Source organism: Falco peregrinus, chromosome 1 (assembly GCF_023634155.1).
Source record: "Falco peregrinus isolate bFalPer1 chromosome 1, bFalPer1.pri, whole genome shotgun sequence".
Lineage (NCBI taxonomy): Eukaryota > Metazoa > Chordata > Aves > Falconiformes > Falconidae > Falco > Falco peregrinus.
Window position 1 is genome coordinate 29,106,291 of NC_073721.1, and position 26,667 is coordinate 29,132,957.

The following is a 26,667-nucleotide window of genomic DNA, read 5'->3' on the forward strand; positions in this document are numbered from 1 at the left end:
GTGCGGGGAGGGTGGCGGGGCTGCGGCTCGGGGGTGGCCCGCGGGGCCTCGCAGGTGGAGGGGCCATTTTTTACCGGGCGAGGGTGGGTGTGTCAGTCTCCCCGCAAAGCGGCGAGCTCCGTCCGGCCCAGGAAGAAGTCTCCCCGCCGCTGCCCTTGCCCGCCCCGCCTGCGGCTGCCGCCGGGACGCGGAGCCGCCCGGGTAACCGGCAGGCGGCGAGGCCCGGCGCTGACAGCGCCCCGCCCACCCCGAGCGCCGGCGGCGCTAGGACCGCGCGGCGCGGGCCCCTCGAGGCGCATGCGTAGCGCGGCCGGCGGCGCCTGCGCAGTGGGAAGGGGAACGGCTCGCCCGCAGGTAAGTGCGGGGTTCGGGGGGGCCGCTGCTCCCCCCCCCCCCTCCCCGTGGCTGGGCCGGCCCGCCCCCCGGCGCCCCTCCTCAGCGCCCGGCCCGGCCCCTGTGGCTCTGCCGCCCGGCGGTGATCTCCGTGCGGCGGGGATGCTGTCCGCCGCGAGGGGCCTCGCCGGGCACCGTCTCCCGGCGGCGGGGCCCGCCCCGCCGCCCCGCCCGTCCCGTCGGGGTGTCCCGCAGGCCCCGCTCTCAGGGCCGTTGGGGGCGCCTCCCCCGGCCTTGGGGCAGCCGGTGCTGGCGGCGCCCCGCCGAAGGGCTCGGGGTGTGTGTGTGAAGCCCGCTTTGCCTTCCGCAGGGCGGCGAGCCCGGGCTGTGTCAGGGCCCCTGGCCGCCCACCCTGGCCGGCGTGAGGCCTGGCCGCCCCCTGGAGCCTTGGGAGCAGTTTCTACAAGTCTGTTGCCTCAGGAGTGGCTCTTTCCCTCGCCCGCCCGCCCGCAGTGCTGCCGTTACCGGTAACCGCGCTGGGCGAGCCTGTGGCGGCGGGCTGGGGTCGCCCGGCCCCTCGGCTGTGCTGGTGCAGCTGCTTCTGGGCCACTGCGCCCACTGGCTGCTTGAACGGTCAGGGTTCAAGATAACTCCTTCCAGAAAAAGAGTGAGCAGGGCATATTCTTTGATCGTTGATAATTCTCGTCATCTGCTCTGCCTCATGGTCCCACGAGTGCTTGTATCGGTAAAGCAAAGGGAGGCAGCAAACAATGGGAAGGGAGCGGGAACTTGTGGATATGGTGCTGAAGGCAGAGGCAGCTCGCTACATAAGGAAGCTTGCAGCCTCTGTTAAAACCCTGTTGCATGCATCACTGCAAGAAAGTTTGCTCTTAAGCAGAGACTGTAATCTGAATGTATTATGAGAGCCAATTAGGGCTGAGCAGGTGGGTGGAATATGCAAAGCAATAAGATAATTTGGATCCTTGCGATATGTGGTGATTGCAGTTCACCAGCTGTTTGGGCTCTAGTAGGAAGTGTGACAAAAATTGGTAAAGAGGAATTGCAGTAGGGGAAAACGAACATCAGTTTGGTTGTCCAAAAATAATAGCGTAATCCTCTGTCTGTGTCACTAAGGGCACTTTTTGCTGTGTGCAAAGAGACTCTGCAGGCGGGGTATATACCATAAAAATGTTAAACAGTTACTGGCTAGCATGCACAAAAGAAATGGGCTTTAATGAGCTGCTAGGTAAGCATTCATCTGCTCACCACCCCTGCTAACACACCAGGCAGCCACGCAGACATCTCTCAGGAGGGGAAGGGTCGGCCTCTGCTGCTCAGAGTTGCTGAGTTACTGTATTCTGGCTCCCTGGTGGTTGGTTTGGTTTTTTGTAGGGTTTTTTTTTGGTTTGTTTTGTTTTAGGACTTATACCTTTTCATGTTTGTGTTTTTCCTCCTGAGTGCTTGTGCTAGTAATGGCCCGTATCTCAAAAATGTTACCTCTCTGAAGTTTAGCCTTGCTTATCTTGGTGTGGCTCTGCTGTGCAGCTTCTTAAAACATAGCAGCTTCCTCAGAAGTTGGGGCCAAGGTCATGTAGCTGTGCTGTATTCAGTATGGGCCTTGGATCCACACCAACAGCTGAAGCTATGGGAAAGGAGCAGGGGAAGGTTACAGGGAGAATGTTTTTCTTCAGAAGGAAGACCTCTGAAAAGGTCTTTGAGTGGCATGAGCTTTTAGGTGGGAGTATAGAGGCAGTGTGGCGTATTTAATAGTAAAACAGGATTCTGAAGGGCTTGAGAAGTGAAAACCCAGAGACTTTCTGACATGAGAGAGCTGGGCATTGTGGCCAGGCATGTGGACAGGAAGTGTGATGAAATGAAAAAGATTATTTGGAAAAATGGTGTGAACAGATGGAGGGGGAAGCATGTGACACTTGTCTAGATGGACTTGAGAGGAAGAAGCTTAACTAGTTGATGGTGTGAAGTTGATGGATTCAGTGTTACTTTGACTGGACAGAGAGAAATGAAAGCCAGTTGTGGATGAAGTGTTAAAAATGTAGCTTGGATATTATTCTTTTATATCATGGCTAAATCAGGCCTTGTGGAAGGTAGTTTGTGGCTGTATCTGCATTAGGAAGCTGCTTTTCCTGTTTTTCGATGGGGGAAAAGTAGGTCAGTAGTGGTGTAACTTTAGATAGGACTATGTAGAAGCACATAGACTGGTCCTGCTCTGAGCAGGATGGAAGGACTTGTTAGTAAAAATGCCTATACTGGGACTGTGCTGGAGACTACGTTGCTTGGTATTGCAGAAAAAGAAGTAGAATCTGTGTGGGTTTTTGTTATCAGCACACCCTCAGAATATGTTTCTTGTCATATGCTGCATGAAGGCCTCTGGAAATTCTGCCAGATGGATCCAAGCTTGTGTGCTGTGTTACAGTTTCCCTTGGTGGGCTGGGCACCTTACAGTTGTAACGGAAGGTACAGTCTGAGCAGTTTTTATTCCAGTGGACAATATACAAATAAAGTTTATAAAGAATGGATGAAATATAAAAGCAGCTTGGATGTACTAGCACAAACTGTAACCACCAACATGAGTTGGCAGAGAACAAGCTGCAGGAGGGCTTACAGCAGGAATTTGGTTGTGATGATTGCTAAAGCCTTGAGAAAATCTAGTCCAGCGTGTTCCTCCTCTTTCTGTTTTTGCTAGTGGTCCTGGGCATTTTAATACTGGAGCTTGAACTGGGTCAAGGCCCTGTCTGTGTGTTGGGATCCATAAAGTCTTGTACTGGGTGCAGATTGTCCATTGCTTTCTGCAGATTCATCGTGTGGATTAAGTGCAGGGTTTTCCTGGAACTTCACTGAAGAGTGTAATGACTACTTGGCTTATAATGTGTTGCTTTAGAAGCTATAGGCTATCTTTTAGCAGGGGTTTATCCCTATCTCTTGCATGATTGAGATAATTTTTGAGAACTTTCCTTTAGACCCGAGGTAATATACCTGCTAAATATGGGGAAAGGCAAGGTGTGATCACAGTGTGTCCCATGTGCGTGTGGTTGGTGGTGTGGGCAATTACTAGCCTTGAAATGTTGAAACAAGTTAGTGTAATATTAGTAGCAGTGGCAAGGCAAGGGATATTTGATTCTAAAAGCAAAAGTATCTCAGCTCTTATTTAGAGTCTTTATAAATATTGAGGTCTAGGGCTTTGGCATTAACAAACATATAGATCACATCATTTGCACTACCTTTTTCAGATAGGGAGTAAATAGTTTGCCGAGTAAGTCAATATGTGACAATACCATTTTATGTCATCTGTTTTATTTTTATTTAGCCAAGAAGTGTTACACTATATTTTTTTGAGGGGTCTACAGTGGAAAAAAATACACTTATTCATATTTGGTTGTATGTGGGGGTTGTGTACAGGCAATTGTAATCTTGAAAACTTTCAGGTTTATCAGAGGCAATTAAATGCAAAATACAGTGCTTGACGGGCTGCATGCAAGATTACAGAAGTCACAAGTTTTAGATCCTGATGTCATTATAATGTAGATGTTCATTAGTGTTATGTTCTCTACAGCAGTATTTTTGCTATTATAATATGATCTATGGAATAAGAAGTAGTCTGTATGAGAGCAGACTGACAATGTGGAGCAGCCACAATTTTCAGCGTACACAAGTCTGAGTAAACCTCAGACTCAAAATGTCAGGTTCATTTTTCCTGTGGATATTCTAATGCAAAGCTAACAGAGATGTGTTCGTCAGAATGTTGCATGTTTGTGTGGAATGTCTGCTATGAGTTCTGGAATTAAATGGATGGCTGGATGTGCTCATCCCTTTCTTCCTGACTGGATCAGCTGATCCTGGGGTTGATGATAGATAAAGCAAGAGCCTGCCTGAACTTCTGTCTGCCATGGCTTTTATCTTCCTGCCTTTCAGCTGCCAAGACTCATGCTCTGTGGAGGTTTCTTTTAGTTCCAGATGAAGCATCTTGGATCTTCTGCTGCACAGCAAAGGACTTGCTGTTCTAAAAATCCACATGCATGTGCTTCTCTTGGCCCTGAGGGGTAGTTCTCCGGCGCAGTGACTACAGCAGCATTCACTTAGCAGCATGTGTTAATGGGACTGACCTATTGACAGAATAAATTATCCATTTGAACCTAAAATGTGGAAAATGCACTGATGCTTTTTAAATGTGATGTGTTTAAAGGATAATTGTTAACTGTATTCAGTGTCATTGTTTTCATAAGCTGTCATGTCATCCTGATAATTTGACACCTCTACAACTTATTTATAAATGTTTTGTGCATTTAACTGTTGTTTTCTGCAGCTGCCTAGGTCCCCATTAGCAAAATGCAGTTTCCTGTTTCTGTCTTTATGATATCTAGAAAATGCAACTACATAAAGTGAAAAGAAAAAGCCATTTGTACAGCTGGATCATCATAGGTCATGAAACAACCACAGCCTAGTAAAGTATTGGCATGAAAGGTGACTTTTGCTTTTCTCCCCTTGCTCCTCCATATGCTCATTTGTAGAATAACAAATTATAAACAAGAACACTATTTAATCCTTGCCTCTAGCAGTCTTCTTTGTACATGCTCTGTACAGCTTCGGTTGAGAGAATATGAATCCTGAGTCCCATTTTGACAGAGACTAGATATTTCACATGATCATACAATCCCTCTGATGCTCACCCAGCATCAAGCCTTTGTGTTTTGTGGGATTTAGATTTTTCTATCTTTCTGGAAATGTAGGAAAAGTGTTAAAATGCAGCTCTCAACATCCAGGGACTAAGCAGAGCATATTGATCCTCTGCCATTCACTTACACATTTGATGTGAGAATGCTGACCTATAAGCACTGAGAGTTAATTTATTAGTTTTGACATTGGGATTCGTTAGCTGTAATTCAATTAGAAGCATGCTGATGGATGTGTTTATATGCTGGGGCTGGCAGCTGCTTTAGGTTCAGAAACTTACAATTCTAGTTTAGAAATTGTTTTGTGCAATCTTGGGTAAGATTTGTATTGCTGGGCTAAAAGTGACACCGTTCTTGATTTGGTTGTTAATAGATTTCTCTGTTTCTAATGATGGTTCTAATTAGAATAATGTCTTATTTCCCATGACAGTTTAAAAATAATGCAGTCTATGAAAGAGAAGCTTTCAAGATGATTGAATAATGTTTTCTTTCTCATTTGTTACAGTGAAACCTTTTTCCATTTTAATTGGATATATAGACCTACTAGGCTACAGGCATAATCTCAGTGTTTACAGAAAGTTATGGGGCAGTAGTTGCTAAGCTTGCTTCTGTCAATATGTCTTGGGGCTGTTTCCATTCTCACCCCAGCACACACAGCAGCCTTTAACCAGCCAGCTGTGCATATTCCCTGTCTAGCAGGAGAACAGAACACCTTTCCACCTTTCTATATTAATCAGCTTTTCAGGTGTAAGATCCGCCGCTCTTTGTCCTACCCTCTGCTTTCCCACCCAGCAAAGCTCCTTCCTTTCACACTTGGGGTAGGGTCTTTTGCAGCAGCATTGTTTCCCCAGGCCCAAAGGTGTTTTCATGCTGCTTTGAACTGGAAATTTAGGGCTCCAGGGATGGATGTCTGAATAACTGACTCTGGGAGCCCTAGCTGAGAACATAGTTGTAGTTTAAGACAATCAAAAGCTGTCTGCAGTGGAAAGAATGTAGAAGAGATCTGGAACTGGTTGTTGCTGGAACTTGTTCTTTGAGGGGAAGAAAGATCTAAACGTGCTGTGGTTGTGGAAAGGGTTCAGGCAGTCTGAAGTGGAGGGTAAATCCAAAGCTGCCTCTGTGGCTGCCAGCTCAGAAAGCTCTGGGGTCTTAGATGCTGACTGCAGTGAACTTCCCTCTCTATGTATAATTTAGCGTGGCTGATTGTAGCTACCACAAGAGCCTGCCCATGTTTCTCTGGAGCATAACTTAAGTCAAGCCTTTGCCTTAGGTATGCTGCTGCCATGTGCGTAACTACCTTTGGCGGTAGGGTAGAAAGGTTGGGAGTTCAGGGATATGAGAAGGGATGGCTTTTCCTTTCTGCTAAGTACCTCTGACAGTGCTGCAGTGATAGAGGAGGTTAGAGCAGTGCTAAAGCTGTGATGCTTGCCAGAAAAATCTGTGATTGCAGATGAATGTGTATTTGCAAGGTCAGAGTGGGGATGTGCTTTGTAGCATCAGACATGAGGTTGAGAGTACATGGCAAGTCATGCATTCGGATTCTGAGCCCCTGGAATGAGTTGATGGTCACAGAAAGTTTAGGACTACAGCTATGGCTGTTACTTTTTTGTAACAGCTTATTTTTCAATAATGATACTTCCTTTTTTTTTTTTTTTCTTAATAGGATAACCAGTAAGCATGGGACACTAATTAATTATAATAAAACCTCTTGGTGTTTCTAGAAAACCCTTTGCTGTCATATGGATCAGCAAATCAGTCTGCTTTAAAAAAAAAAAAAAAATCCCTGCAAAGCTCTCTGCGGTGTTCCTCCATCCTCCTCCCAAAACTGAACCACATGTGATGATTTTGAGGCTGGGGTTCTTCTCTGGCTTGATTTGTTGAGCAGCTGACACAGCTGAGGGATGTCAGGGTGCAGATGCAGGGATGAGCAAAGGTGGCAGGAGTGCTTTAGGAAGGCTTTGCAGCCAAATGTTTCCTGGTGTTGGATGCCACCTCAGTGAAAAAGCAGAATTTGAAGTGCTTTGGTAGGCAGCAGATTAAACAGATTAGAGAAGACTTTTCAAACAGTTTCAGGAGCTTTTTGTCACAAGATGTCCTAGAGGCTTGACCAGTGTCAGAAAGGACTGGGTATCCATTTGAGAACAAGTATCACAGTTCATACCATGAGTTTAAAAAATGCCTACTTTTCTGGATGTAAACAGCATTGGTCTGGATCAGGAATCAGTTTCTAGCAGAGAAAAATTAAGAAAACTTATCCATAAGGAGCTTATTCTATATCTGCCTGTGTCTGGACTTCTGCATCTCTCTTTGAAACAAAATATAGGACTAGATGGGACCTTTGATCTGATTTCTTACGTGGTATAGTTATCAAAGCCCCTACTTTAAGATTGTGAGAGACTGTTGGTATTTCAGTGCAGTAAAAAAGCCTTTCATGGTTGAGGCAGGCCAGATATACCTTGAACAAAAGTTCAAATTTTTTTGTCTATTCCTGCCTTCAGGGTGTACAGCATGGCCCAAACAGAGAAGAAAGGTGGGCTGCTCCGGAAATCTTCAGCCTCTAAGAAGCCATTGAAGGAGAAAGTTGTGTTGATGTATGATGAGATTTTCACGGTAAGGACTTTAGCATGTCTTCTTTCTAAATTGTTGCATTAAATTGTCTCTGTTTTGTTTGTGCTGAAGGCTCTGCATTGTGGATCCTTTTCCCAAGGTAAGGACTGCACAGTGCAGGCACAGTCTTCAGGCTCTCCTACTGTCTTGCAGAGCTCTCTGTATTCTGCTCTCTTCTTTAATGTCACCCTGTTCTCTTGTCTGCCAGGACCATACATGATCTACAGTAAGTCAGAGGTTTTCAGGTATTTCTCAGAAAATAATCCAGAAAAAACCCAGAGGTATCCCAATTGAGAGCTGCTTCAGTTTGTCCTTCTGTTTCTGGGAATCTGTGTAGACAGAATTCTATACTGTGAGACCACGTGGTCATCCAGTGGGATGATGCTGACTGAGCTACTGGTGGTAATGATTTTCGTAAAATTCTGCCTGAATGATTTCTTCTTGTTTGCTCTCATGGCTGTTCCTTTTCCTTTCAGACAGAGGACCCCAGTAAATGCAACCCTAGGTTTTGGGAGGAGCTGTTTCTCATGAAGGTAATGGGAGTTCAACAGCCTCTGGTTTGATGCTGCTGCTCTGCCCACGAAGTGGCAGACTGTCAGTCTGAGGATTTGTGTTTCTAAGGTGTCAGTGGTTGTATAACATGCATGAACTGCTTCTTAACCTGACAGGTCAACTTGGAATATCTAGAAGGCAAGCTGGAGGCTTTGGATGGGGAAGAGTTAATGAAGATAAAAGATAACATCAACTGCTTGTTTCAGCACTGCATCCAGGCACTGGGTGAGGAGCACCCAATCAGAGTGGTCAATGCATTACAGGTACTACGATGAGAGTTAGGTTGATTCTGATGCAGCAGTATATTTGCTGCTGGTATCAAACATTTTGTGCTCGTGTCTTTGCTTATGAGGAAAAGTGGTGTCTACAGAGCAGTTGCTACTTACTGTCTGTGAAGGTTACAAACATTCATAGTCTTTTTAGTCTTTGAAGAACAGTAGCTTGTTTCAGAATTCCAGAGGATCTTGTGATGCAGGATGAAGCAGGTGGCAATGGGGGGGACAAGAGGGGCTTGTTAGCACTACAGGCTGTCAGTCTGGGGGCTCAAGAGTACTCTGTGTAGCTTTGTCTGTATTGTACTTTCGCCTGTTCTCCCTCATTTCAGCCTCCTTTTTGAATGTCCATATGGGTCAAAAATGAAATAAAACTCTGGAGAAGTTAGTGTGAAATTTATGCAGGGGACACTCCCTGCTGGACATCTGGAAGCTGTGAAGAATTGTCACTCAGAATTAATAGCTGTTTTCCTGCAGGTTGCTCCTTACCAAAGCTCTGCTGTCCCATGTCTTATGCGGGAGACTCCCCTCCTCAGTCTTGATGTTTGATGTTGTTAGTTCACCAGCTGATCTTACAGTTTGGTGAGCACATTTGTTTCAGCTTCTCTCAGCTGTAGGAATACAGGATATGAATTTCAACTTTGGAGAAGTCATCTGTAGGAGACATTGGACAGACAGTAAGCTGGGAAAAGTTGATTTAAACCAGAAAATTTACATTTCTGAGGTACAATCTTGCATTTTTTAATGATTTTTAATTTTTTTAAAAATTAATTTGAAAGAGTGCTCTTATATACTGTATCTATAGCTACATAGACAGTTTAGCCCAGCCCTGAATTCCCAAACTTGTATTCAGACTCTTGGCAAAAGTTAGGTAAGGGCTCAAGTCTACAGTCCTGCTATGTGAGAGTTTAAATGGGAAGCAGGTAACACATCCTGAGCTTGAGTTGGGAGAGCATTCCCTTAATCAGGCTGTGCTCATGTGGAAAGTGATCCTGAAGATAAAACTTACTTAACCACTCTTTTCTGAAGAATGGCCATGGTGACCAAAGGTTTGTGTAGCCCAGTATCCTGTCTCTGACAGCAACAAAAAAAAGGATATCTGCCTTGCACTTTTGTTTCTGATGGTTCTAGAGATCTGCTGATTCCTTGAAGCCTGCTTGTCTCCAGCTTTACATCTTCTGTAATGCATTACTTCTCACAGATTAATTTAAGCTGGAGTCTAAAACTGCAGTGGTTATATTCCTGCTCGTTCTCATCTTCACAGACCTGAAAGATGCCTGATGACAAACGTCATCCCAGACATTTCCCTCTCTTGGGGCAAGTGAGACATTTGCTGTCCATAAATTTTCCAGAGCGTCTGCTGGATGCATATTGTGCGGATACCTATATTTTGCCAGTGATCTCCAAGAACTTGTTTTGAATCAGTAATCCAGTGCCTGCAACAAGAAATGTGAAGGTGTTTACATTTAGTGGAAAGGTTCTTAAAGCCCCTGAGATAGTTAGGAAAACTTAAGCTGCCTAATAGCCTTGGAGACATTTTTTCCTCTTTTATTTTTAGTTTTTTGACAAAGAGACAGTTTATTGGTCAGACTTAGTTTAGCAGTGTGGTAACCAAACAGAAATCTGTGCTCTCTAGAGCAAAAGCATCTGCTGTATGGACAGGCATAATGTGATAAACCACGTTGTATATTTTGGCATGCTTGAAATATGAAATTAATTTGGAAAACTCTTGAAGCATGTCTGTCCATATATTGGACATTGCTTCTGCCTTGCAATTTCCTGATCAATATTTTTGGCCTTAAAGCCACACTTAGATTTTCAAAGATTGTGGTCCTGTCTGGTACAAACTGGGTCTGCACAGAAGAAGCAGTAAGATTACCTTTCCCTAGAGTGCTGTAAAATGAAGGGGTGAACAAACAGGAAAAGTAGGGACATATATTCTCTAATTTTTTTTGAGTTTTAAGCATCCAAGATCCTGCAACAACAAAGGTGGAGGAGAGGTCAGACAAAATGTATGTCTGACTTCCGGGCTGGTGGTATTCATTTAAATATCTTTGTTTTGCCAGTGGTAGGAGAGGGTCATAGGGTGGGTTTTGCTATTCAGTTGTAGGTGTTGCCTTACATCTTACCTTCTGATCCTTTTTTTTTGCAGACACTGTGTGCATTAATTCGGGGTGTCCATCAGAAGAACAAATCCACTTCTGGGTTTGACATCATCAACATGCTTGTGGGTTTTGATAAGGCAGAGCTATGTATGAAGGTGAGGCCCTGGCATTGTAGAGAAGCAGTCTGCACAGCAGCTGTGTTGCAGGGGCAGTGATTTGTAGACAGATGTGTCTACAAAGGTGCAGCTTTTGGGGGAAATAGTCCAGCAACTTAATAAAAGAGCTGTCCTGAAGGTCTTTACCTGCTAGCAGCACAAAGACACTTAGGGTCTCCATTGTCAGTAATATAACAGAGCACTTTTCTTTATTTTCCTTTAGTTCCATGCTGTGCAGTCACTATAATAAGGAAATCTCAAGGCCAGAAAAGGCTGTAACAGGTCATTAGTACCTAGTATTGAACCTCATACCTTTTGCTTAATTTTTAGCTGATAGTCATATCCTGTGTTCTTATTTCCATCAGCACATGTACTGTTTTAAACTTGTTTGATGCTCTTCATTGTAAAGATGTTGAGTTTTCAGAAATGCCAAAGTAATCTGTGACAAAGCTGCATTCCTGTTGTATGCAAACAGAAGTACATTTGGGGAAAATAGGCAAGTTACTACTAAATATCAGAACTACATTATTCCTTTAAGAATAACTGTATTACCTGTAGCAGTGTTTGGAAACAATCATTTATGAGTATCTGTCAAGCAGCTATATAGTACTTAATTTTTAATCATAACTAATATATGTACTATTAAATTGGAGGTGCATTGCTTACAAAAAATCTCATGGTGCCTTAAGTAAAATAGCAAAAAGCAAGGTCATATTTGTAGAACTCAGAATTACTTTGTGAATAAAATTTATTGTTATGTGTATAGAACAATCTTTCATGCATTTGGAGAAGACTCTTGGAAAATGATCATGATGTTATGACTACAGTCATTAAAATACAGTTAACACAAAACAATGCTGAAAACCAATGGTGTGAATATGGTCTATGTAACAGTAGTAATGGCTCAATTACTGATTCTGGAAGAACATGGCTTTATATTGATGCTCTTGTATTTGAATCTCCCAAAAAGCTTTTTATAACAAACATTTCAATTAATATTAAATTTTACTTTAAAATAATGTGATTGTTCATCTTTAGAATCTGATGGAGAGCTTGGACTCGCTGCTTTGTGCAGAAGGTTCTGAAAGCCTCAAAAGCTTGTGTCTGAAGCTACTTCTCTGCTTGGTGACGGTAAATAAATACCAGCTATATAATAACTTAAAGGCTTATATGGGCCACATCTTGTGGGATGGAGCTGTCTCAAAACTTGAGCAGAGTGCTGCAGCATGAAGCTTAAAAAGGGGAAAGAAATTGTGAATGAGAACAAGGGTCAGCCCAGAATATGCATTGTTGCTGTAAGCACAATGCCAATACAGACTAGCAGACTGTTTTCAACTCCCAAGATAGGTTTCAGCTGGGGAAAAAGGGGAGAAACACAGGAGGAAGCATCAATTGGATTCATAGGTGGATTTTTTTTTTTAGGAAAAAAGATTTTAAAGAAGTCTCAGAAAAATGGAAAAGGAGCAGAGGAGAGGGGTTGAGGGAAGACAGGAAGCGTGGAGTAGACTAGTGATGAGGACTTGAGGAATGAGGAAGCTGGAACAAATGGCTGCTCATAATCTCTTAGAGATGGTCAACTGAACTATTTTGGCTGCAATGAGAGAGAGTGTGTGGGAGGTCTTCGCTGCCCTGTTCATGATGCGAAAGTGCTCAGTGGAGCATATGTGCCCTGTTTTTCTCTGCCTCCTGTGTAGCAGCCTGCTTCAGCTGCTGATGGCTGTTGTTATGCAGCTGTGTAAAATATCAGTCTGTGGAGGAAGGAGGGGAGCTCTTAGTATGTGGGTCATGCTTTTTGCCAGAGAGGGGGGTGGGAGGCAGGACAGATTTCTTTTACTTCGTGTCTAGCTTAGCCAGCAACTCAAGGTGTGACTAGGAGTGAAGTGTGAGATTCTGGATAAATGTGTCCATCTGCTAGTAGAACTCTTCTGTTCCCACTGTGTGCCAGAGGCAGCTACAGCATCATGGGAGGCTTTGGGTGAGATTTTAAAACTTGTGTTTGTACTCAGGTGACAGATAACATTAGCCAGAACACCATTCTGGAGTATGTGATGATTAACAGCATATTTGAAGCTATATTACAGGTAAGGGTTCTTCCTTCTACTGTAGGGGCTCTTCCATAGTGGGATCTTTCAGTGATATATTTTCTTTTCAGCTTTTACAACGCAGCATAGCTGACTGGCACTGTGTGTTGCTTCCATTCATAGCTCAGTCATAGATTTTATTTTATTTTTTTAATGCTGTCTCCTCCTTACTCCGGTCTGCTTTTTTTAGTCACTACTGAGTGTTTGAAGTATTTTCACTGGAGACATTTGTGCATAGATAGAAGCTGAACAGATTTCTATGCTAATTTCACGAAGAATTCTTGTATTGGAGGAACTTTTACCAAAAGACAGTCTGGATATATTGAGTTTTTTTCTGCTCTTGGATAAATCATACTTTTTAGAAGTGGAACTGGGCTTGGGGGAGCCCAGAAAACTTGCACAGATAATGTTGGTGATGCACTGAGGTGCTGTCCACTGCTATTGAGAAATATATTTGCCCTTTATGCCCAGCAAGCCTGTGTGCATTCTCTCTGTGATATACAGGCTTCTCTGTGTGTAGAACTTCTTGGAAGCACTGACACTCCCTCAATCTTAAATATCCTCTTTCAGTTTGGACATAATTTGTTCTTAGGCATACATTTCACAGGCAGACATTGTCTGAAAGTCACTGCAAGCTTCCTGAAGCAGGCCTAAACAGAACAGTGTGATTATTTATTCCAGATCCTGTCCAGCCCACTGAGTCGCAGGGAACACGGCTATGATGCTGTTGTCCTTCTTGCTTTGCTGGTCAACTACAGAAAGTATGAGGTAGGTGGTATTCTGGATAACAGAAATATCACTTCTGCTTTATTAATTTACACTGGCCTCTGGATTATTAAGGCAGCTTACGGTACAGTTTTTTAGCAGTACACACTGTAGCATCTATCGGGGTAACAGCACACAGCTACAGAAGTCTTGCAAGGCAGTCGTGTTATGCTAACTGTATCAGTCTGATGTATGTGTATCATGAAATGTGTATGATACTCGCCCAGCTAGTCTTGTGCAAGCATGAAAGAAACTACCTAGGGGATTTCCAGTTCCTTCATGAAAGTATTCTGAGGAAGGTCCTTTTGGAAGAGTTACTGTTGTGCTGAACTTGTGTGTTTGCCTCTGTATGTGTGACGGGTGTGGTTATACATAATCTCCAAAGCAAAATGAGCTGTCAGTCATCATGGGCTTCAGACTGAAGAACGTAAGGTTTGTTCTCTGCTTTTTGCAGTAGGTTTCTGCAGAGAATTGAGTTGAGGTCGAGTGCTTTGGAAAACATTGTCCTAGGCATCTTCAGACTGGGCACCCAAAATAAACGTGCTGATGTTTAGAAAGTACAGTCCAACCTGAGGCAGACATGTAGCAAGGGAACTTTCAGCTTGAGTAGTTCATCTGGCAACGTTGAAAGCAACTTGAAGAAAGGTTTTCTGTGACACCTGCCTGACTGCCCTTTGTAAGCAGTGCTGCAAACAAAGCCTGTAATAATGCAGTTGTAATCTTTGTCCCTAAGTAAAGTAGTTGCGTTCATTTGCTGTTCTTTGGCCCTTAGAGTCAGTTTGGTGGCTGCCTGGTTGTCAGTGTATTGTAGCATACTTTCATGCCTCACATCCTTTGAAGTTCTCTTTTTAGTTAACTGTGCTGCAGTTGATACGTTCTCTTTTGTTCTAAACTTCATTGGTTGCTAAATTGTGTTTCCAACTGCTTAAGAAAATGTAATTAGGCTGAAAATTCATTAGTTGACTATGATTTTATGTCTGTCTTTAATGTGAATAACCAGTGTTTCTTGCATCGGGATAGAATTATAGAATCATAGAATCATTTAGGTTGGAAAAGACCTTTGAGATCATCAAGTCCCACCGTTAACGCAGGACTGCCAATTCCATCGCTAAATCAAGTCTCTGAGCACTGGGTCTATGTTTTTTAAACACTTCCAGGGATGGTGATTCTACCATGTCCCTGGGCAGCCTGTTCCAATGCTTCATCACCCTTTTTGTGAAGAAATATTTCCTAATATCCAATCCTAACCTCTCCTAGTGTAACTTGAGGTTGTTTTGTCTTGTCCTGTTGCTAGTTACCTGGGAGAAGAGACCGACCCTCACCTGCCTACAACCTTCTTTCAGTAGTTATAGAAACAGAAAAAATGCTGTGAGGAAGAGTATTTATTTGATCGCTTTCTCAATGTTTTAAGGAATGGCTGCTAGAATAGGAAGTTAAAACAAAATCAGGTAGTGACTTTTAAATAGCTAGATTCCTTGATAACATCCAGGTGGAAATTTCTTTGCTGCATGCTCAACCTGCTAGAATTGCATATTGTGGTTTTTGCTAGGCAGAGCTGAAAGAAATGAGTCAAAATGTGGGTTTTCCAATTTGTGTGGCTGTCTGGTAACATATAGTGTATCTGACAGCCCTTCCTGTCCAGTTACGTGGGCTTGCCTCTCATTGATATAGCCAACTACGAGTGCTGAAGAGACATTTATCAACACTGAAGAGTCAGAAAATTATTAATAAAAAGTCTCTCACAAATTATTTTAAATTAATCTCTTTAACAAAGAGAGTAATTCTTCAGCCTCCAATTCCCTCAAGATGGCCTGCCTGCAGAGGAGATGGCCTCATCAGGGCTGGCAGTAAAGCTGCTAAATCATCCCTAATGAGCATTCAGGGAAGTCTTGTGAGGGGCGATCAAGTGAACTCTGGACTTTGTTTGTTACAGATGTGAAGATAAGTTAATCACTTACCTAGGGATTATGCATGGTTAGTTTGGGGTTTTTTTCTGCTTTCTTTTACCACCAAGAAGATTGTTTCCCACAGGTTTGTGTTGGAGGTGGAGATACATTTGGAGGCATTGAGGAGACCTTACTCCCTCTGTCAGACCTGCGTGTCATGTTCACTTTGTATGGCATGTCTCACCTGGGGATTGCTTTAAAAATTAGCTGGTAATGATCTCCCCACAGCTTTCACCTTCATTTCTTTGATATTGTTGGCATCTAATGGTGGGTAGTTCAGGGAGGATGTCTTTAGTATTCCCAGGTTCCAGGAGTTTGTGTCTGTACCTCATAACTGACGAGAATGCTATAGTTTGGGTTGTTTTTTTTTATCTGGTGGCAGTGTACTGGAAAAGACCTGTATTCTCTGAAGAGCTGAGAATCATATTTTTTTAGTTCTTTCTGGAGGCAGGTGGAGGCAGAAGCTATTTCTAAGTTTGTGTAACTATTTCATTGACATGCTTTGAAGTTTTCAAAATGCTTATCAACCACTTTTCAAGGCTGTTGCATGTTTCTGCACCTTGTGGAGTGGCAGGTATAATTTAATCTTTTAAAGCTTTTGCTGTTATTCCAAGTGAGAGGGGAACTGGATTCTGAAACAGTACGATTAGAATACAGAAGCAGACAGGGAGCCTGGGGTGGTCTTAGAGGTGTTCGTACAACTTGCAGGGTGCTGACGTTCATTGTAGTTCATCATACACATCTGTGTATGTGCAGACATGCTCATACACAATAAATGGAACTGTTGTTTCTCAAGGAGGGGCAGGAGCAAACTGCACATCTTGTGGGCAGCACAGGAAATATTCTCATCACAGTGGTATAGACTTGCACACTGAAAGTCACTAGAAACTTCCTTGTCCACATAGAGTAATACGATGTGTGGATTACACTGGTTAGTCATCTGCCTGCTGCTTAAGGACTTAGGGAAGCCTAGAGGGGGCATGGAATGTGTTGGGGAGTGGGATACTTCAGACAGGAATTACTAAACAGACTTCTGCAGGTATGGAAATGACAATTGAAAAGATAGAGGGCAGAGATCTGTAGCAAGCTAGGCAAGCTTCATGACCCTATCAGCCATGCACTTGATGACGTCTTGATGCCAAGAGGCAGGAGGTGTGGAGCATGCTTCTTGGAAAGTCAAGGGCAGTGGGAGTCCAAAGAGTTGTTCATAAGCGGGAGGTGACAATGAACCCACTTCTCCTCCCTTTCCATCACAGGACAGTGTGTATGACTAGGTCTCGGGGCAGCCTGGTGACGTTGGTCAGTATAGTATCTCCCAGTCATGAGTCACGGGTTAGACTCTTCTGTGCGTAAGCTGTGGAGAGTGTCTCCTTGTTGTATAAGGAGAGCAAGAGAATGACTGAAATTAGCAAAACTAAGATATATTTACAAGGATGGATTTTAATCTATATTTAATTATGAATGTGAAACTTGCTTTACTGACACCAATTAAATTTAATTTCTGAAGGGGAGCATGGTTGTACAGAGAGGACCGTATATTGTTACTCAGTAGAGGCCTCTACTTCAGCCTCAAGGAAATGTCTTTGTATGCTTTGTGCACAGATGGGTTCTGTGTGAGTTTTCTGTCTCTTAGACAGCAGACAGGGTTGCGTGTGCTGGAGGCAGGCTGACAGACTGGCTGAGCTTTGGTCTGTTCTGATCAGTTTCTTTTCTGAACCGAAAAGAAAGCCTGATCCTCCCAAAGCACCAAGTAACTGTGAGAGTAGTGTTTTCTTGTAAGCCTTATTTTTAACTCGCTGTCAAGCTGCAGGCAAATCAGTCTGATAATGGTGTAACTTGTAGGGCTGCGTCTGATGCATGCTTTGTGTTTTATTCTTCCCAACCACTCTGGCTTTACTACATAGAGCCTTTTCTTCTCTGTCCTGGTTCCAAGTCCACTTTGTTAGTTTTGCACTGACATATACAAACCAGGAAAAACAAATGTACAGTGCTAATCTAAAAAGCTTCCTAAATTATTAGGACTTATTTTTATAGATGGGAGCCTGTGTGCTTTGTTCAGGTAAGTTCAAGGAATTAGTTTTCCACAGACTTGTAGCTCTCCATGTAAGCTGTTCGTGTTGAGTTCTAACCCAGCAGCAAATGAGTCTGTAACATTGTTGTGCCTTACTGGGTCCTCCTTTTAAGCAATCTTTGGGAGGTGTTGCAGAAGGGAGATAGCAGAACACTAATGCTCAGTTCCAGCTTCACTGCTTGTTGCTGCTGCATAACACCGTGTGTGTCACAGATAACAGGCTTGCAGGACAGCTGCTCCATTTTTCAGACTGACAGATGAGCTAGTGGAGGAGCAGGAACTCCCTCTCTCTAAAATCAGGAGGCTGCCTGGCTGAGCCAGTGAAGAGAAGGTGTCCCTGTCATAGTGATCTTAGTTATGCTGTGAATCCTGTTTCTTTGTGTGTATTCTGGTTTGTGGGACGGGAGAGAGAGTCTTCCCAGGTGGTTAGGTAAACCTGGAAGGATAATAGTGTAGTGGTTTTTTTCCCCCCAAAGACTGAACTTAAAACTAATTTTCTTTCTTCTTCCTCCCCCCACCCTGAGCAGTCAGTGAATCCCTACATTGTGAAGCTCTCCATCGTAGATGATGAGGCCACACTCAATGTGAGTATTTGATGTGATTCCTCTGCACTGCTGGGGATGCTTTCATGCGTGGTGTTAGCATAATGAATGCAATAGTGGTGTCTGGTGGAAAGAAGATCTAGGAACAGTGATGCTGTAAAGAACACCAGTACAGTGGGTTTCTGCCCTGACTGTGCTCTTGCAGTAAGTTAGGCAGCTCATGATCTGGGCAGTTGGATCACCAGTGAAATGGTGAGGGTGATTAAAAAGCTAGGTAATGAGGAGCATGCTAAAGTTGATCTATGATACATTTATGAACTATCTATATGCTATGTGTCATCATGTGCCAAAGAGGCACTAGGTAGCTTATGCCAAAGATCTCATTTCCGGTGCTGTGTCATCCAATTTTACCAGTCCACAAGTCAATTCTTGTAGCAGCTCAGTGGAAGCTTGTACCCGAGTCAAGAGTCTGGCAGCATATTTTGAGTTGTAGCCACTGTCCAAGTTTTGTATCGAGGCCTAGATAGAAAGTGGCAGCACACTATGAGCTGTGTAAGGTCTGGACTTAAATGCTGTTCTTTAGGCATGAAGTAAAAAGTGCCATGCCAATTAAAAGGCAAGAATGATTATTCTGAGTTAATTTAATTAGCTTGACACAAAGGATGATCAGTAGCTGTGGAATGGTGGAGGCTGTTTGCAAGAAGTGAAAAGTTTACTACTGTTCATGGCCTTTGTCTTGAACTTTTGGATGTCTGTTTTCTGACACAACAGTTCTTGCTACTTTATTGAGGCTTCTTGAGCAAGTAAGGTCTGTTTGGAGGTCCAAGGAGAGTAAATGTTCTCTGTTGAACTTAGTAATTAGGTATTTGACTTTAAATTTTTAGTGTCTTGATTTTTGGATGAAATTTTTGTTTTATCATAGCATATTTTAATAGATCGAACAGCTTCAGGGGAAATTCTTACCAGCATGTTAGGTGATCTTGGGGGGTGGGGGCAGCACTACTAGTGTGTTCAGTGTTGATTTCCTGCATTGAGATTTGTAATGTAAAGATTTTTTAACATTTCTTTTCAGGGAATGGGACTTGTAATTGCCCAGGCTTTATCGGAATATAACAGGTAAAACCTAATTGTCTCGTTTTTCTGTGCATGATAGTTGCTGTACATTTCCACACACTTTTCTTTTATGTTAAAGCACTTACCATGTAGCAGCCCTGATACACCTGGAGAGGCAGGGAATAGTCTTATGCTTAGAGATACTTCGGCTCAGTTGTTGCTGTCATTGCAAGTGTAAATGCATCCATGCCAGCTGGGCTGATGTGCTTCAGGAGAGATGTTGCTGTAGGGGAAGATAGCTATTGTATGTTTTTACTATTGTGGATTTTACCTTTGTATGAACCTTGTGGAAAATCTTAGGCCCAAGTGAAAAGATAAATGATTTGCTGAGTACTACTCTGTTAGAAAATGGATTTAACAGAAACATGATCTAAAACAAACAAATGTATCCAGGACTATCCACTTGCCAGATCAGAGACGATTAGGGGCTGTATGCTCTTGCAAATGGTGGAAAGTGTTAACCGCTTCTGAAGAGCGAGCCAGAAGGTCAGCTGTAGGGGTAGCATGTTCCCCTCTGCCTCATAAACAACAGCACAAAATGTGTAAGAAGAAAGTGCTTCAAAAAATCTGGAAAATTACAGCAATTTCACCTGAACAACCCAAGACTTCTGCACTGTAGGATTCTCAAAGTATCCAGAAAGATGTTTTAATTCCTTTGAAAGTCTGCTATTACAGATATGCAGGTGACTTGTGACATCAGCAAATCATGTAAATTTATTTAACAGATAAATTATTAGTCTAAAGCAGAAAATACCTCGCTTACCCAACTTCATTCTGACAAAAGCTGTCTCAGACTGTCGTCAGTTCTGCTTAGCTCTTTCTTTTCCCTTTCCCCAAAATTGTAAATTGTGTTCTTTGCATGTTGCATTGTGTGTGATCAGATTCCTGTTTCAAAGACACAATAAATGGCCATTGTGAGCTTTGCTAGTTCATTTGAATGCCAAATGAGGCAATTTAGCTTAAATCTGAGGTATGTGAGTTACTCGTTGATTTCACTTGCTCCAGTTCCAGTCCCTTCACTTACTCCAGGAATGTGGGATCAAGCAGTATCAGGCCATGAACCATAATGATCCTCAAGGTTTTTGCTGGCGTAGGGTGATTGACACTGGTTTAGTCCATAGCAGATGATGACTGAAGTGAAACTGTTCTGTGCTTACTGACTGTGTGTATTCATGTGGTTCATTACTGTTTTGCCAGTGCAGTTCAAAATTTCCTAAGTCACTTGTCCCTTTCCTTTAGCATTAGCCCAGACTGGTTATATCCTCTGTAGCAGCACAGGCACTGTCCAGTCTCATGGCTTTTAGCAAGCCCACTTCAACTCTACACAATTTACAAATATTTTAATACCCTTTGCATCTCTCTTTGTGAGTTCTTGGAAAGGGCTTGTGAATGCTGAAGCTTTCTCCATCCTATGTCCTTATCAGATAAGACTGTCTCACAGGGATTTAGGTAAAATAACCCTAGCCCAGTTTTTAACCCTGAAGCTTCATCCTTATTCCTTTTTGTTCAGGCAATACAAAGATAAGGAAGAGGAGCACCAGAGTGGTTTCTTTTCAGCTCTAACTAATATGGTAAGCAAGGAAGCAGTGTTTTTCTATTCTTAAAATAGGTGCCTTCATGGAAGCTCAGTAAGGAGGGTGTTTTCAAAAACTGTGAATTTGGGATGTTGGTTCTGGAGGAGGAGGAGGTGCATTGATCCAAGCCAAACCAAATACAGCTGAAATGACTGTATTCTGAGGAGTGTGTTATTGTCTGGCTGGGAAAGCTCTTTCAGAGGATGACATCTCTATTCTGGCGTTAATAATTGAAATTGTTTTCCTTCATATCCTTCCTTCTAGTTGACTTTATTTTAAAAATCACAGTTTCATGATGGACACTGATTTCAAACAGCTACTTGTTTTAAGAACAAGTTGCTGCTGTGCTGACGTAGCCTAAGACAGAGAAGCTGAATATTTTTGTGGCAAAGTCTAGTCTGTCACTGGCTTTTGAGATCGGTTTCCTTACTGTCTTGTTTCTCAGGCCTGGGTGCACTGTAGTTATGAAGCTTGGATTCTGTGGTGGACAGTGTCTGCATTTTCAGAGGGGTACCCTCCAAAGGCAATTGTGAATTTCTTCCTTGTAAAGAGTATCCACTGTGCCCCTTGTTCAGTCAGGCTTTGCTTTAAATTTAATTGTAGTCTGAGGTCTGACAGGAAGATTTCCTCTATGTAAGGATGGTTCGGTGTTCACAGCTGTCTGTCAGGAGAGACGTGGTAAAACTGCTACCACTTTGTGACAAGCAGATTGGAAATCTCTGTCCTTTTACAGAATCACAGGCTAATCCAGTCTGGGATTCAAGATAGTGTCTTTTTCTTCCTTTGTGATCTGACAGGTGAAGTATTGGTCAGTGGCAGTGGTGCAGAATAAAATGTTTGTAGGTGGTCATCCTGTTTCCCATTTTTATTTTACTATATTAGGAAGAAGGTTGCAGCTGTGCCTTGGATGAGAACACCTCTCCCAAGGCACTTCTGATTGCGTTAAATCCACGTCTTTTCTCTCTAATAGCTTTCACTAATTCCTCCTATGCAATACTCTTTCTTTCCATAGGTGGGCAGCATGTTCATAGCAGATGCTGATGAGAAGATCTCAGTCCAGTAAGTGCACTGTTGCTAGTTACACAATGAATGGCAACTCACCACTGAGCGATATGATCTGCCCCATCATGGAGCTGTTCTAATGTAGCAAACAAAACTAGAGAGACAAGTTCTCTTGTAACTCAAATGGTACCGCACCCCTGCAAACAACAGATTCTCACTTAAGTGAGAAGAGTGCAGCAGGAGGAGCCACAGCTGAATTGCTTGTAATGAAGTGTATAAAACCCCTGTGGTTTTTATGAGGCATTTTTAACATGTAATAGGCATGTTGGAGGTGGCAGATGGGAAGTGATGATTCGTGCACTCTCATCCCCAGGAAAATGTTTTTCAAATTAAGGGTGAAAGTGATAAATACGAGGGTTTGTGGTATCTGTAGGAACCTCTGTCCATAAAAGAAAGGACTTTAAACGCAAAACGCTGTTTGAGCAATGAAGGGGACCTTCAGCTGGAAGGGCACAAAGTCTGTAGTTGATCTCTAAAAATAGCTACTTTTATGGATTGCTAAGGTACTGCTAATAACTGGAAGAACAACTGGATTGCAGAGGCGGAGTTTTATATAGTTGAAAAAAAATTTCTTGTTTCAAATGGGCCATGCTTCTGGAAAACTTTTCCCTTGGGGTTCTCATCTGCTGTTAGCCCTTAACTAGTTGTGCTTTTGTCTGTATCCTTTCCACAGAACGAATGAAGCAATCCTTCTGGCCCTCTATGAAGCTGTTCACTTAAACCGGAATTTCATCACAGTTCTGGCACAAGTGAGTTTGTGTGATGTTTGCCTATTTCTTTGTAGTAGATGTCTTCGAAATTAGGGAGTCAGGAATAGAATTGATGAAAAGATAAGTTTTCTTCCCTCTGGCCCCACCCACCCCCACCCCCTGCCCTGCTTGTCCTAGGTGTAGATGAGCATGAAAGATCAGAAACAGGCCAGGGCCTGGATTTATTTCAGGAAATGCTTTGTGCCTTGCCAGAAAATGAGTAAAGTTTTGAGGGCACAGCTATGTTGGAATGAGCCGTCTTTCCCATGGAATGGGAGGGGCCGCATGGAGTGCCTTCTGTGCCCTATTGATACTGCCTTTAGGGGAAGGATGGGAGTGAGTGAACTGGTAGGGGTAAGATTGCTATAGCTGTCAGAGCTATTCACGTTCTTGTTAAGTTAGGGTAGAGGGAAAGAGGCTGATCTGGCCCCAAAGTTGGATGAATTGTCCTGTCTGGGTGTGCACAGACTGCATGTTGTTCTCTATTGGTGTATCTTTTGCTTAGGGCCTAATCAATACATGACAACTGTTATTTCAAATACTTTTTTGTGTTCAAACTTCCTTGGTGACCCCAACCCCTTTTGCCTGGGAGACTCACCAGAGCATAGCACTTAACCTTGTGCTGTTTATGGTGAAGAAACAGCTATGGCAGCATTGTGAGAAGCAGTGGGCTGCTCCATACCTCTGATCGCAAACCTCTGGATGCTTTTCTAAATACTGTGAGTTTGCAAAGGTGGTTATTGCTGGAGACAGAGGAGTCTGTCGATCTGGTGATTGTGCTGTGGCTGGCTGGAAGGACAGCCTGATGTGTTTAGGAAAACCCATCAGGTTTAGGCTCTTAATTTTGATTTGTATGTATTGCTGGTAATCTGTGAGAAAAATGACATCAACAAAACAGTTGACACCTTTCCCCAGTTATTTTACATCCTCACAGTGCAGCCATCCGTCACAGGTTAGACACTTGGCATGATGGAGGAGACCTTTGGCAGCTGGTGACAGTAGTGGTGATGGAGGAGGTCTGACAGGCAAATCTGCTGCCTCTGAAGGAAGCTTCTGTTCCATGAGTTGTTAATTTGCTGAGGTTCACTGCCTTTCTTTTCCCGGGTTATTCATTCCTACCACTTGTGAGAGATTTCTGCTCTTTCAGTTCTGTGTAATACCAACTCAGGCCTTTCTGTGGTCAAGATATCACAGAGGGAAGGACAGGCCTGTGGCAGGGAAAAGAGCAGCTGGAGTAAAAGTTCTTAAAATAAAAATAAAAGGATAAACTAGTTATTTGTGAAAGTGGCTGCTTCAGTTATCGGTGTTTGGTGGGTTTCATTGAAATAAAGGTCTGATATTCTTGGGTGGATTGTCTGTAATCCTTCATTTAAGAGAGGGCAAGGTAGCTCATGCTGCCCTTTGGAAAAAAAACCCTCTTAAAAAGCTGATGAATGCTCTTGTTTAAGTTGGTGTCCATTGCTAGGGACTGCATGAATGACTACCTGCTGCTCTGTGGGCACACAGGAAGAGCAGGGGCCTGAAGTGTTAAGGTTTTGGTATACTTACTAGCTTGTGGGTCCTCGGTTTGTGCTGCTAGGTGGCACTATTATCTCTCAGCTGATGGTTAGTGTTTGGGGAAAAGAAAGGTAAACACCATGGCAAAATCTACAGAAGCAAACCTGTTTTATGTAAGATTTTCAATGGAAAATTGTATTTTAAAGTTTAAGTCAGTACCTGTAATGACTTAAAATTGTCTTTGAGTTGTAGTTATGTGTGTCTCTGCTTCCCATAAAATACATGTATTTATAGTTGCTCATTAAATGAGAATCAAAGACAATGTGAAGGATATCCACTTGTGAAAAAAATCTACAGAAATAATGTCAAATCAGCAGTTCTGTATCCCTTTCTTTTATTTTGAAATTGTGATGATATATTAAGGCGGATGAATAGTTGATGTAAAATTTGTCCTATGAAATGGACACTTTGCTTGGCAGCCAGACTTAAAATAGCAAGGCAGATTGCCTACGGTCTCATCAGTGTGGATAGATCCGGAAGCTTACAAAGAGCGGAGTCAAAGCAGTAATTAGGCAGGCAACTATTAGCAAAGATGAAATGGGCAGAGTAACCGACTGATGGAAGCTGAGAAGATCGATAATGATAGTGTTATTTATGTTATGTACTCTTTCCTGCAGTGCCTGGGTTTTATAGTGAGGCAGGGAAGTAATAAATTGCCATCATCTTTGAATATGAACAGGTGGAGGGCAGGAGTGAGGAGAATTTGCTTTTAGAAAGAGAAATAAAAGGATCTTGGAGGAAGACTTCAAATGCCCACCTGTGGGTTGTTTTGGGGGGAATTGAAAGCTGTGAACAGTGTGGTCTTCTGCATGCCTTTTTCTATTCTGCACTGGGGAAGGGCATGCTACCTGTCAGCTGGGGACAACCACCAGTTTGTGATGTGTTTTTATGTTTTGTGGCGTAAAGAAATTGATGTACGTTTTAACTGTTAGACACCCAAGATCAGGAAGCATAGCTTTGCTTTTTGGAGGAGGGTTTGAAGTTTCTTGAGACTTCATTAGTCATGTCTATTGTGCAAGAGCATAGAACAGTACAAGTAGCGATCTGTATGGCTGGTGCCTAGGGAAGGTGTTGTTGACCTGTGTGTGTCTGGGCATTTGTGTTTTCCTTAGAGCCATCCTGAAATGGGGCTGATGACAACACCCACAAGTCCAATTCCAACGACACCTGTCACTCCACTTGGAACCACCCCACCTTCTTCAGATGGTAAGAAATGTAATGATCTCCTGGTGGAAAAGCAATTAAAAACTGTAAAATAACTAGCAAAGCATTTTCTCAAGATGGCAACTAATGAAGTCTGTCTGGAGCAGATGTAACCTGGTGGTCTCTTCCTGGAGCGACTTGCCTTACTGAACATGAGCAAGATTCTGTTGCCTTGAATTTATTTATGTTTTGCCTTGTATGTTGCTCAGTGAAATTATGCTGATATTCCTTCTGAAAACAGTACTGTCCCAGTATCTGCATGAAGATATACCCAGCCCGTTAGTTATTCCATGCAGGCTTTTACTTAAGAATATTTCTAGTGTCAAGTTCTTTGCACAGGATTTTTTGTCATCGAAACAGATCAACAGAGAATCACAGTGGATTTCTGCTTGTCATTAATGCACTTGTCCCTAGCTTTGAATTAATTGGGATTGGAATCCATTCTGGGTGTGGAAGTATTTCCTCCCTCTTGTTGCCTTTTCTCTGATAGGCTTTGTAAAATGTCTGCTTGCCCTGAGATAGATCTTCTAAATTACGTGTCCATGTAAATATGCTTTGAAATCACCTAAAATAAAACCCTTTTCATTTAAGGTATGGATAGATATAGCTTAGTTTAAGAGAAGAAATCAAATGGCTGTTGTGTATTTTTATGGCATCCTCTAGATCTGAAGGAGGTGCTTAATGAAGGAACAGCGTCATTTTGAATAGAGCACAGTTTGGAAATGTTTTTGGGGAAAAGCAGCCTGGGTTACTCAGTTATATCAGCTCTTCAGGTCCTTTGATATCCTAGTTAAGGATGATCCTTCTTGCGGATGAATTCTATCTGGTTACCATGGATATCAGAAGCTTCAGTTAAAAAGCCCCCTATGTCTCAAGTCTCCCTGTGCATATAACATAAAATGTAGAGGGATGGGCATTTTGTGGGCTTCTGTTCAGTGTGTTTGTTGCAAATGTATCCACCCACACACCATATTATACAACTGACAGAATTTATGCTTACCTACACCTACAGCTTGCTTACACTCTCTTGTATTAATTTACCAAAAAAACAAAAGCAAAACAAAAACTCCATCCTGCTTTCAGCAGAGGCAGTGATCTTGTAAAGCTTGTGACTTCTGGCTGCTTGTAAGGTTACTAATTTTAAGAAGAGGAGCTGATCTTAATGTGCAGCAATTACATCGGGAAACATCCTTTATTTCTATTTGCTGTCACCTTGCTGATCCTTACTCTGAGTGATAATTTTTTTTTTTTTTGAGGACCATGGCTTGGTTTAGTTGGTGGTGCTTTAGTAT

General features: G+C 42.8%; 1 protein-coding gene across 3 annotated transcripts in view; it reads left to right on the plus strand.

The window, feature by feature from the left end:
• The first annotated feature begins 81 nt into the window (after positions 1–81).
• ARMH3 (armadillo like helical domain containing 3) overlaps positions 82–26,667 on the plus strand; it is a 128,879-nt gene continuing 102,293 nt past the window's right edge. For 2 of the 3 annotated variants that reach the window (XM_013300510.3, XM_027788893.2), the window contains exons 1-13: positions 7,520–7,631; positions 8,105–8,161; positions 8,297–8,443; positions 10,605–10,712; positions 11,751–11,843; positions 12,719–12,793; positions 13,475–13,561; positions 18,103–18,159; positions 19,190–19,233; positions 20,741–20,801; positions 21,817–21,863; positions 22,540–22,615; positions 25,285–25,378. In XM_013300510.3, the coding sequence (XP_013155964.1) occupies positions 7,530–7,631; positions 8,105–8,161; positions 8,297–8,443; positions 10,605–10,712; positions 11,751–11,843; positions 12,719–12,793; positions 13,475–13,561; positions 18,103–18,159; positions 19,190–19,233; positions 20,741–20,801; positions 21,817–21,863; positions 22,540–22,615; positions 25,285–25,378 (1,048 nt within the window). In that variant the 5' untranslated portion in view covers positions 7,520–7,529. Of the gene's footprint in view, positions 355–7,519; positions 7,632–8,104; positions 8,162–8,296; positions 8,444–10,604; positions 10,713–11,750; positions 11,844–12,718; positions 12,794–13,474; positions 13,562–18,102; positions 18,160–19,189; positions 19,234–20,740; positions 20,802–21,816; positions 21,864–22,539; positions 22,616–25,284; positions 25,379–26,667 lie in introns of those variants that run through there. The other variant, XM_055790299.1, reaches the window with a different exon arrangement.